At 37.3% G+C, this 12,758-nt stretch overlaps 2 protein-coding genes across 5 annotated transcripts in view; one reads left to right on the forward strand and one right to left on the reverse strand.

Annotated features, from left to right (window-relative positions):
- lrba (LPS-responsive vesicle trafficking, beach and anchor containing) overlaps nt 1–12,758 on the forward strand; it is a 753,934-nt gene that overhangs the window by 467,019 nt on the left and 274,157 nt on the right. For all 4 annotated transcript variants that reach the window (XM_067992149.1, XM_067992164.1, XM_067992158.1 and 1 more), the window contains one exon: nt 1,061–1,197. In XM_067992149.1, coding sequence (XP_067848250.1) covers nt 1,061–1,197 — 137 coding nt within the window. The remainder of the gene's footprint in view (nt 1–1,060; nt 1,198–12,758) is intronic.
- Nucleotides 5,385–7,123, reverse strand: mab21l2 (mab-21-like 2). Its single transcript, XM_068008369.1, has one exon. The coding sequence runs from the start codon at nt 6,750–6,752 to the stop codon at nt 5,673–5,675; it is 1,080 nt and encodes a 359-aa protein (XP_067864470.1). The 5' UTR covers nt 6,753–7,123; the 3' UTR covers nt 5,385–5,672.

Below are 12,758 nucleotides of genomic sequence, written 5' to 3' on the forward strand. Positions count from 1 at the left end.
TGATGTCGTATATATTTTTAATATAAAGCCATCAGTGTAGTAGCGAAGTTTAGCGTTTCTGAAATCTGCATAGGCCGGAATAGGAGATATGGCCATGGGGCGCTTTTTCTTTTAGTAAATTCATATTCAAGTGTTGTTGCGACGGCTCTATTGACCTTATTAAATTTCTCGCAATCAGTTACCATGGTCAGCGATAGTTTATACATTTTCTAAATCAAATATTAAAAATAAATGTAGAATAAAATAGTGGTTGCTGCCGTATTTCAGTCTATAAGTTGCTTCCAATATGAAATATTTTATGACGTAATTGGTACAAACCTGCCGTGTGCATTATATTTCTGTCTTTTCCCTTCACCTTTTCTCTTAACATAGCCTTCATGGTTCTGTCTTTTGGAACACATCAGATAAAACACCTAAATCGGTTTTGTATGTTTAAATCTAATACTCCAGTGCTCTTGTTGCGAAATGATATTCCTTCTATAAATCCTTTTGTACTTAGTGATTATTACAATGAAGTGCATTCAGCTGTAAACCAACTGGGCAGCTGTGAAATGTGAATTCCCAGTATCTCAAAACAACGGCAATTCCCATAAAAGCAGCGCGCAAATATAATATATCTAGAGAGAGGGTTAAAATGTGATTTTGTTCAGCAATCATTGTTCCAATTCTAGTGTATTGATCATTTCAAAACGTATTAAGTAAAATATATACTTTTTAACTGTAAAGTTATGAGAGTATTTAGTATTGGTAAATAGGGATAGCTACATTTTAACGGGACATCCTACAGGTTGTTAAATCAAAATGTGTAAACGAAGTGATTATAATTACAGTAAATTCCTTTGCAAAAATCTGAATATTAACAGGTTAACCAAACGTTTTTAATTCTCAATACATCGCTGGTGTATTGTGATTTATTTATTTTTCAGATTTGTTTGTGGATGTTTTTCGTACTGCCTCTCTATATTTGCTTGAAAAATCTTTTTTTTTGATGAAGCTTTTTCTTACTTGGTCTGAATAAAGCTAACAGTTGTTAGTAAGTCGTCCTGTTCACCTATTCCAGGACCTGTGAATTTCACCACTGCTGTTCAACTCATCGCTCCGGCTGTAGTTGCTAAGGGAACCCTGTCAATCACCTCTTCTGAGCTCTACTTCGAGGTGGACGACGAAGATCCCAGTTATAAAAAACTAGACCCCAAGGTAAGACGGCGCTGACACATCTGGGACTGTGTTTAAATGACAGCTCTTAAATACACCAAATTTTAACCCCAGAGCAGCTGCTGATGCACATAACGTTGCCTCATATACATCAGAGGGCAGGACCTCTTGCATTCATTAGAAAGTAGGAAAAAAGCAATGACTTAGCTATCATACAGATACTGTTAGAAATATCACCACTATAATTGCAATAGATTTTACTATTATATACATTTTGAAGAAATTGCAAGCTTTATTCAATACCCATTCTGATTCCTCAAGTAGAATTGAGATCGTCACTTTTACCTGTTCTTCAATGTATTAAACCATAATAATGTTTTTATCGGTCTACAGCAATGCTAAATTATTACATTTTATTTTGAAAATATTGCCTTTTCGTCCTAAGTTTTATGCGTGTAATTACTTGACTTAAAAAAGTATTCATTATGAATTTAAAATATATTTAATATACCCAGTGAAAAATAATTTCGAAATGCTAATATCCCTACTGATGATCATATCCATAATTAGCAGATTCTACTGCTTTCTGTTATCATAATGCAAGAGGCTCCTCTCAGCTTGTATGCGCTCATCAAGCACAAATATCCAGCGTGTTTTACGATTAAAACGCTTTGCTGTGCTTAGCAACTATTACTGTGATCTTCCGTACTTACGGTTGTTCTTGTTATTTGGTTTATAGCTACATTTTGGAAACATTGACGACAATAAAAATGAAGCCCATAATTAATTACGTTTCGAATGAGTTGCCAATGATTTTAAAACTTATTTTCATTGTGTCGATCTTGAAAATCAGTGTCCCGTTGTAAAACTCGTAAGGAGCTTAGTTATGGTGCACTAATAACGGTTTCTGAAATTCCAAAATATTGCATTGTATCTAAAATCGCCCAACAAGTTGGAATGTTCTTCACCAGAGTGCTGACATTTTCGCCGAATCCACCAAGGTTGTGTACTTTGACCGTTTTGGGTAGCTGTAGCGTTTGGGCCTGCATTTGGCTTTCAGAAATAGCAATGCGCTATATCTTGGATTTTGTAATTGAATTTCACTGGTATTGCTAATTGATGCTCAGGCTCATGGTACTTTACCGTGTTTCTTTTGGTGGTGGTGGGGGGGGGGGAGGACGGGGGTGTTAAACGTATGACTTTTTGATGTCTTTGGATTTGAAAGGTATTAAAATAATACCGTGTGTCTTTCAGTTTGAGAAAAAAAATACATTTATTTCACAACGTTCAAATGTATTGTACAAGGTCACAGGATGTCTGGTATTGTTCCACGCCCGGGGCTCTGTCAAAATACAAAAAAGTATCGGAAGCGCATTTTGTTAATACACAAAATAATTCTAAAAATGTTTAAAATGAATTAAAATAGTAACGTTTGCTTATAAGTGTCATTAATGATTTGGATTCGGTGCAGTACCGGTCTGAAACATAGACGCATCTAAATTTAAGTTAAAGCAAGCCGCTATCTGTTGGTATATTTGGACTGGTCGTTGCGGGTTTTTTTACATTAGTATATTTAACAGGGTTCTGTGGCAGAGTAAGTCTTACTTCCAGGCTTTCCTTATTACGTCTTTAAAATTATTGGGAATATATATATAAAAGCAAATGTGTTTTAAGGATCTAATCCATTTCTTGCTATAAAGCATTATTATTCATGCTTAACATTTGTCTGATTTCGGGATTTGAGGGGAATCTAGACTTGTACAATTTGCAATGTAAAATCATGGTAAGATCAAACAGAAAAATCATAAGAGCCAGAAAGATATCTGGCGCTTCTGATCACCTTGGGAAAATGTGTTTTTTTTAACACATTCGGATAACTTGCTTCTGGAATCGCCAAAAGAAAAAGCTAACACCTTAGCTCCAGAGATTGGTTGTAATCAACGATGATTTTTAAAAATCTCTTTTGGGCCTTATACCTAAATTGGATTTCAGTTGAAATTTACATAACAACGCATACCAGGCTTCAATCATGCATATAACCAGTTTCTAAAATTAAAACCACAACGCCCTTCCTACTCCGTTAGAATACTTTCAAAAAATAGTTCTGCTTTACAGTCATCAAAAAAGGCTTAATTTCATAGTAAGTCGATAGCATACATAAAGGATAAATGCACGAATCAGCAACGCAAGAATTAAATTGTGACATTCAATCCTGTGGACTTGAAGCTTATTCCTAAAGCATAGTTTCCCTTTCCCTCTCTTCCTAATCGTGACGTACGATTTAGTTTTGGGCATTTTTTTAAAGTGGCTGTTGTTTGTCCTTAACACCAGAAACCAAAACAGACAGACAAGCTCTTACCAGATCTGAGTCTCTGATAAGATTTGCTGATAACCTCAGACTTCACACTTACACCAGTTTGGTGTTTTAATTACCGACAGTAGCTGGAGAACTGAAATGAGATGAGTTCTGAAGCCTGTTGAATGCCGAATTGCGCTAAGTAAATAAATAATTGTTCGGTTATTTTAAAGACTAAAAATGACAACGTCATTGTTAACAACCCGTGGAGTAAATTCGACTAAAGAAGGACATTTCTGATTTGGATAGTTTACCCATTACCTGATCTTTCGCTGCGAGTGAAGATTTTGCTATAATTCAGTACAATTTAAAGTATATTCATTTATCGTACGACCCCGGTGTTAACATTTTAAAAGTATTATTTTTATTTTGGGAATTTACATTAGATGTAAAAATGTCAGTATTGTGAAATCTGTTTTGCAGGATGTTAATGAACAAGACAATTGCACAAATTTGAGGCGGTACCGCAATATTAAAACGGCAATTTAAAACCTTACTATAAATATAGATGGCGATCACCAGGACGTTTAAGTATTGAAAGATACAGCCAGTTCGTTTTTAAAATAGAAATGCTCCATGAATTCCATAATCATTGTTTAAAAGAATTGTGCTCTACATTTGCATCTTTAGTCACTATAATCGGGCTGTCATTTATGGTTTATAATATGGTTATTTGTAATTTCAACCGAGAAATATATTGTACCAACGTTTCCAAAATTCAGGTGGTTCTTAAGACAAAAGTTCAGTTCAGTGTTAACTTTTTAAAAGAAATACACCTGTGGACAATACAGCGGAGCTCAAACATTGAAACGATTTCACCGACCTTGAATTTTCTCGTAATATCAAATAACCCACCACGCTGCAACATTCGTGCATCTTATTCTTTATATTAAAGGACTGCAAAATGAAAACTAAGCCACAATGCATATTCCAAGTAATTGACTGCAAGGCAAGACTTTTTGTAAGATTGCGGCCTAGCTCTAAAGATTAGGCCTTGAAGACTATAGTTCACTGGCGCCATTGTTAATGCCGCTTTTACTTTTGCCTAGATTGGAAGTTTCTCTGGCACTTCAAAACTTTGACGATGAAGCCTTTTCAATGGCATCAAACGGCTGTATGCGCCTTTGGGTGTCTTTCCTCTTTTTAGAGGTGCTTCTTTATCCTGTTTTTGTGTATACTGTACAGTTGTAGCCTGACCGGCCACTTCCCGTCCTAATTCAGTTTTCCTCCTTTTTTAAAGACATGACTTTCTCCATCAGAACTCATTTTAAACCATTGCACGCTAGACAACGAAACATTAACTCATGCGTTTATTATAAAGATCTTTGCAATCGTGACCTAAAGCTTCTTGAAAGTAATTCTGCAGTAATGTCTTGATTAATTATTCCTCGGCGGCTTAAAGGTATGCGAAATTTATTTTTTCCTCATTAATAGCGTTAGGGGTCTGGAATAGTTCCTAAACAAGTCGATGCAACATATAACAAAATATTTAAGAGAGAAAAATAAATTTATTTTGTGTAGTTTTAATTCTAGTGTTAAACATAAATGGCATTTATTAAATTTAATATGCAATTATAAAATTATAAGTTATTGGAAGTGCTGAAGGGAATTGAACCACTAACATTCGCTAAATTCTTGCAGTACAAGTAAACCTTAAGATTGATCGAGGCCATTTTATATTGTAATTTTTGCCCCACGTATATATAAAATTGTAGTTGGAAATTCTTCACTACTGTGGGGAAAATATAACGCTCAAATAATTTCAAAAGCACAATAAATATATCAATAACATAATATAACCAAACTAATCCATTCAGATGTAAATTAACTGACAAGAAGTGCAAGTAAGGTAAATAATTTTATTACCATTATTACACGTTTCTTTTAGGGGCACAGAGTCTGAAGTTGGCACGCAAAATACATTTTACAACAGAAATTTTCTTGGCCTTTAAAAGACTGTGCATACTTAAATAAAGGTTCCTCACAGGCTGACAACATCTAAACAAAACTGTGTCACATTTAGTTTAAAATGTACCTTGGATCTGTTTCACGTCAAGTCCGTTTGCTTCTTTTAAAGTCTTTTTGTTTTAATCATTTAGTAAGTTCAAATTTTGTGCCTTGCAATAATTGCTGAATAAGTTTGCTGGGAATGTAAGTTCTACTATAGTTTATCGAGGCTTTTTGCATTGGTAAGAATTTCTCTCGCCAATCGCCAAGTCTGTTTAGCCGCGCTTTCCAGGGCGGAATGAGGCTTTCCTTGGAAAAGATCTAGGTTTGGAAGAAAGTAATGAGGACACCTCCGACACTGGAGACAGGAGATGAGCTGGAGCAGAATGCCGTTGAGGCGGTCGCCGAGGCATGACTCGTCCCAGTCGGTTTCTCTGGGGTGTTTCTCGCATTCGTAGAGTAGTAGTGTCTTCATATGGTAGTTATTGAGGGGCTGCCCTGGCAACTCGAGGTGTCGATCACGCAAAGTCTTTAAGACGGATAGGCACTTTTTCCTGCAGCCCCCCATCAGTAGCCTATTCTCAGCTTCGCCGAACTGTAAAACCCAAGCGTCGCTCTCGGCCGAGCTCTGCTTGCCTGTCAGGGAGTAGCACTCTTTGGACAGGAGGTTGAAGCCTTCAGCCTTGACTTCGGCCACCCGATTCGGCCCGGGCCAGGGGATATGTGGCATGGGCCACTGAGCCGCACTCCTGGGCCAGATGCCCGTGCATTTGAAAGCTGGCGTGATCTGCACCACGTAACGCTCCCTGATCCTTAGCTTTACCTCGCTCGTGTCCGCCACCATCTTCACCACATCTCGATAACTGCATTTGTCCACTGCCTGTGCCACCAGGGTCTGAAATCTGGAACGGATCTTCCGGGCTGACAGGTAGCCCGAAGCTGTAATGAACTCGACCCAAAGGGACATGCTCCTCTTGCGCCCGTCGCTTAGTTTTAGCACAGCGCAGCCAGGCAGTGAGCCATCGTCCACGAAGTTGAAGACACCCATTTGGTTCAAGTAGAGGACTACCTCAAATTCTGTTGGAGCGATCACCTCCAACCCTTCGAAGCGCGTTTCGATCTCGCTAAGGGAGCTGATGAAGCGAGGCTCTTGGACTTCTACTTCTTTAAGGACATCGGAGACCACCTTGCACACCTCTCGAATGGTCTTGGCGATCGCGGCTTTTCTAGCCTGGCATCGCTCGTTGTAGTACTTGTTCAGCTGGTAGACCAGCTTGGCTTGAGCCGCGATCATGTTGGGACACAGGTCCGGGCTGTACACCGGAGTCTCGCAATAGGCTGAGGGATCCAATGCTTACCGGTGTTCCGTGAGCACCCACTTTTTAACTGGTGCAAACCTGAAACAAGTGCATTGAATTTGATGGGATAGAGGGGAGAGAGAAGTGAGGAAGACAAAATACAAATGTCAACTAAGTCCTCCAAAATCAACAACTTGTTTCTTCAAAAGGAATTGTTTTAAGCAGTGGCGATTGTCGCTGTTCTGAAGCATTAAATGTAAGTGACCAAATTTGGCTGTTATCTTTCATTTCTCTCTCTCTCTGTGCCCCTGATCTTGACTGTTTTTATTCCTGTGGCCACTTTTCCCCACGCTCAGGAAGTGTGTAAGAGTTTAGTTTATGAATGGTCCCCGCCGAGCTGAGCATGCGCCCTGAACGCCGGGAGGCGGAACCCGACACGCACGTGCTGCTGCTGCCGACCAATCAGCGGCGAGCTGTCAAGACTCGGACCAATGGGCGCGGCGGGGACGAAGATTGGATACAGTGGGTTAAAAAAAAGGCAACTCTTGCCGCGTCTGCCACATCTTGCAGACAAGGGCTGGGGCAGGCTGCGGCTTTATTTACTCGTTTATAGCCATTCTTTTATACCATTGCTTATTTTGCACGTATAGCAATTTGCAGTGGTAACTTGTAAATTATATATAATTGAAGAATTTGCGATATATTGAGAGCGACCTTGATAGCCATGCTAAATGATTTTTTAAAAATGTATATAAATATTGTGAGTCTGCGGGCACAAATAAAAACGAAACGAACTGAATTTTCAAACTGGGATTGACTACTTTTGGAAATGCCCATTTTCATATCTGTAACTAAATCTCCAAAACTAAACTGGATAAATCCAACTACTTTGGACGGGTTTGCAGTTTCCATTTGTTTCCGTGAATATTCAATGCATTCCGAAAAAATGGAATGAATTTTTTTTTGGAAGTACATGCCAGCACATAAAGCATTAAAATTGAGATTCGTTTTTTACACCGAGCCCGAGTCATAATGAATCGGTGGGTACTTTAAAATCCAAGTTTAAGATAGCACTTTTATTGGCGTTTCGAGCACTGTATATTGAAGGATTTTACACCGCCACAGAACTGAGTGACGAGCGGCGATAGTTTTAATCTAGGTCAAACTTCGCTAATCCTCGAGCTGAGCTCTTTCCCGTTTACTTCCAGCACGGGCTAGTGTGTTCAGACTGTGGCCGTGACACTGCTCTTTATGTGGGCTTGTCCGTGGCTCGGGACAGGCCGGCGGGCTTCACTTTCCAGCCGCCTTGTCATTGCTCCAAACACACTGACTCAGCCATAGATTTATCTCGTCTCGTTTTCACCAACTAGTTTCATTTATTGTTTTGCTAAAACTATTAAAAAAAACCTCTTCAAGCCACGTTGTTGCTGCAGGATGCGCGGCTGAATATTTCCAGCTGACGACAGCCGGCCGAGGCCATGCCCGAGCCCACGCTGAAAAGGCTCAGACTGTGTGATTGGTGCCGGGGCAAATCCAGAGGATTCTCTTCGATTTTAAACGCGTACTTTGATAAAGTTGCACTTCACAAAAGAGAGAGTGCAACATTAAAAAAAACACATACTTAATTTAAGCTACGAAAGACCATTTGCTAAGAATTAATTGAAACGGCTGATTTGTTGCAATCCCTACAATTTATTTTCCTAGCTATGTTTAGGAGTTACTGATGGAGTTGGTAATGTAACCAACATCCAAACGATCAGTCCCGCCGTTTTCAGAGAGGCGTCAATTAATTCAAGAGCCCTTCAACCAAAGTATCCGTCCTTAATCGCACTTTTCATTACGGATTTCCACGGTACATAATGGCTCCACTCAATGCACGGCATACAACAGCCCCGAATTCGGGGTATTATATAGATTTGTAAAGCTAAATAGAAAGGAATATTAAATTATTTACTTAATGCAGTGACAATGTGAACTCCATGTGATTTAAAGGTGTGCTGGCTCTGGAACCATATTGCTATGAAAACGTTATCGGCACAAATCCTGTGAAAGCAGTCTTCTTATCATGAATAATTAAAGGCGACCGTATCAGAAGCTGTAATTGAAGAGCCTTGCCACCCTTTAGCATGATGTTGGTTTTTTGAGTCCATCAGCACTTCCTTGAGGGTGCATTAAATAGAAATTGGCAGGCCGCTAGAACAGGATTCTGTATAGAGAGAATGAGTGAGGGAGACAGAAACAGAAAGAGCTCTCCATCTTGAGAGCCACTTGAAAGCCCTCAATGAATTGAACTGCATTCACTCTTTACCACCTCTCATCATACTTCAACTAATGAGCCTGGGGAGGAGGAGGTCTGCTGCCTGACAATAAATACATTATGAGAGGCTGGACTTTCTCTTTGGTTGCTCCATAACATGTTTGTTTAACTTACGCTGTGTTTATGGTATGTATTATAGCACGGAGGAGCAGCACCTTTATCTGCAAGGACTTAGGAAAAGCACACAAATCTAGAGGGGGGGGGGGTGAGATTGACCTAAAACGTAAATAAGACACCCTGTCCACACACAGGTATACACACACACTTTATTGAGACTGGACAGGTGATGACATTGCTGCAATATTTTAATATATCTAATAGTGGTAAGTGTCGGTACCTTCTTATTAGCATGGTCCTACTCAATAATCCAAGATACCAAATAGCATTGGACTATTTTTGACCAATAATGAAGGGAAATTTGAACACTGCCATTTATCATAAAGTGCTTTGTCAGCAATTATTTTAAAGATGGCCTAATATTTTTGTTCTATCTTGGTTGCAGTTCAGAAAGATCAAAGTTGTCTTTATTGAAAATACTTTAGCCTTGTATCAGATGAAAAATTCATATTGTATAAAAAGCAGTTTTAATGCGGCAACATGATTCTTAAAAGGATATACTGATTTGAGTTATATTTTGTTTTGTTGATGTTTTATTATTAAATAGGAAGGACCTGGGATAGGAAAATGAGGTAACTTAGTGGCTGTTAAAATCTAACCTTTCTTGATCAACACTGGGGTGCTAGCTCTTGATGGCTAAAACCTCTAATTGCTTTACCAGTTTAACTGTTTGATGCATATTTGTCTATTTTTATGCATGTTTGACTAACCAGGGCAAATGTGAGTACATGAGAGTAGTATTAAATCAGAAGCATGTACTATGTGACTATAATTCATTAATTGTGTATAACATTTTTTTTCTCAGTTTCTTTGGATGAAGCTAGTCTGCAAAATAGGTTAAATTAGTTTTTTGCGAAGTGTCACAATTTATTTTTTTTAAATGAGCATCTTACAACTTTTCTGTTGGAGTCAATAGATTTTTTTTTTCTTTTACACTTTCATAGATTTCAGATTTTTCATTTTATCAAAGCTGTGGTGCTCTATATGACTGCTACTATAATTTTTGAAAAAGTATCTTTTGTGAGTAATCTGGCAAAAAAAAATTGCAATCCTGATCGAATTGTTTCAGTACTGTAGTATTTTGACTGCTTTAATTTTTAGCAATGTGTGGTTTGCTAATATGGGTGCATTATGTTATGGTCGTTCATCATTTTGACCTTCATTAGTGTTGACACAAGTGTGGTACATTGTGCTACTTCATGATTCATGTACCTATCTGCATTAGCAGCAGTGAGATTTAAGGCAGTTAAAACAATTGAGTGACTGGAAAAATGGTGAAAAATGAATTTTACTTGAAGCATCAAATTGTAGTGTTTTCATAAACGTTCTCTCTTTTTGGACTTGCTTAATACAGTTTAGATTTGTCAAGTGCAGTGGTAGTCTATCTTTTATCCATTCTTACTGTATGTTTTTTTATTTTTCTGCTTTATCTAATGTGTGTCCATTATTTTTTTAAATTGCAGTGTATTTTATTTCTGAAATGTACAAGATCAGTTTTAATAAACTGCACAGAATACGTTTAAATTCTTAGAAACATGTAAAGACAGTAGAAACAAAAATCTGTTTTAAAAATTCAAGTATTAACAATTTTCTGGAGACAGGACTCCATATTGCATACTGAGTATTGATTTTTTCACATTTTATTTCTATTTATATACCTTTCTGTATCTGAAGTGTGTATTCTGTGTTCAGAAACCAGACGCTGTTCTAAGTGTCCAGACCAGTGTAATATCTGATTGCAGATTGGAAATTCTTCAATGTAATGCAACAATCTCTGGGCCATTATAACACGGCTTAAATGTATACTCAGATCAGCCATTTCAGTACATTTTTTCTCCAATATGGTGGTGATCAGCTGGCACAAACAATACCATTAGTATGAGACACTTTGAGTTGTACAGTGCCAACAGACAAGCACATTGATGTAAACTGATGATTGTGTCACGTGATGGTGACAGCTTATATACAGGGACAACTAGTGCACATTTCATTTTTGTAACAGGACAAACCAGACAAATTTGGAACATTATGATAAAACAAACAATAAAGTTAACAATAGTGAAATAATTTTAATGGTTTACATATTTTTGTGTTTGTTGCTAAAGCTTTAGGATATTTGTGAGGCAAAACTATTTACAGTTTACAGTTTGCCTACAATTAGACTAAATTTAACGAAAACATGAGGGCTTTTAGATGCACACATTAAATGTTGAGATTCTGTTAAACCTAGCAACTTCAGAGGTTGATAAAGTTCATATTCATTTCAAATAAAACTTCACTTCTAACCAGTCAAGTACTATGAAATAATCTGTGCACCAAAAAGCAGTGTTTTTAGTTGGAGAAATTGTACCCAGTTCTAAATTTACGCTGTAGTACTTTACAAATTGTTTATCGTAATAAAACACGACTAACTAGAAAAATACAAAAGAAATATTGTTGCCAAATCATAGAATAAATGAAAGGTTGCAATTTTTAGCCATAAAATGACCAAAATCAGGATTCACCAATTTGAATTTACAACGATGCAAGGCTAAGCTTTTAAAATGTTATATACATAGTATTCCATTTTTGAGTGTTACAAGTAAACTTTTTTTCAGTATTTAGAGGATATGTGACATGGAACTGGGATACTACTTGTATTCCAGGCAGGGACTGGTCCAAAAGGTCACAAATAGTATCACTCAGCTTTACATCGCATACTTTGTTTATATCATAACTTGGTAATTCAAATGAGAAAAGCTAGATGGAATATCAATTTTAAATGTATAAATTTTCTATTCAATGTGCACTTTGCAGTGTGGTTCCAATGATGTCACTGTAAAAGCTTTTTCTTAAAGTGCTATCTGTGGTCAATTGTGACATCATCACATGAAATCCAATTGGATGACATCATTACATTTGACAAATTCATTCTTGAATATTTTTCAGATGTTTAGTAATTTTTAAAGATGAGTTAATAACGTATTTGGCTTTAACGTCTGCGTGATTTTGTATATATAAACGCACAATATGGTACAGCAGCTGTATATTATCTAAACACTGGTTATATAATTACCTAGGTTTTCAGTTTTACTTTTTACATTTTGCTAATGCCCATGGACCATGTGCTCTGTAAACTTGCACTGCATTGCCATTTATAGAAACACAGTATGGGGAGAGACTAATGTCTTGACCTGTCACATTAATAAATTCCTGCACTAGTGATGAAGCTCAAATTGCTGAAGGGAAAATATAGGTTTGAAAAAAAATTATTCAGTGATGCATACAATATTCCTTTCTCCGCTGGGGCTAGCTAATGGTCTTGGTAGGTGCCTCTGTCTGACAATTGTAATCCTGTTTACTTTTACAAGAGAAAACATTTTTTCCTGGGTAAATTTAACTATCTGGCATGGCTGTCATAAAGTCTTTTTACTACTGTGCATTAATTTACTGCACTGTATCTGAGTCGTAAATCATATTGTAACAAGATATTGAACTTCAGCATTTTGCCTTTAAAGCTGCGAACTTTTAAAAAAAAATTACATATACCATGCAATGGAATCTTGTTCTCTATAATAGGTTGGAATAA

The sequence above is a fragment of the Heptranchias perlo genome, chromosome 1 (genome assembly GCF_035084215.1).
Source record: "Heptranchias perlo isolate sHepPer1 chromosome 1, sHepPer1.hap1, whole genome shotgun sequence".
NCBI classification, from domain to species: Eukaryota; Metazoa; Chordata; class Chondrichthyes; order Hexanchiformes; family Hexanchidae; genus Heptranchias; species Heptranchias perlo.

Excerpts from the sequence above, each read along its gene's own strand:
- mab21l2 (XM_068008369.1), bottom strand. The coding sequence starts at position 6,752 with ATGATCGCGGCTCAAGCCAAGCTGGTCTACCAGCTGAACAAGTACTAC.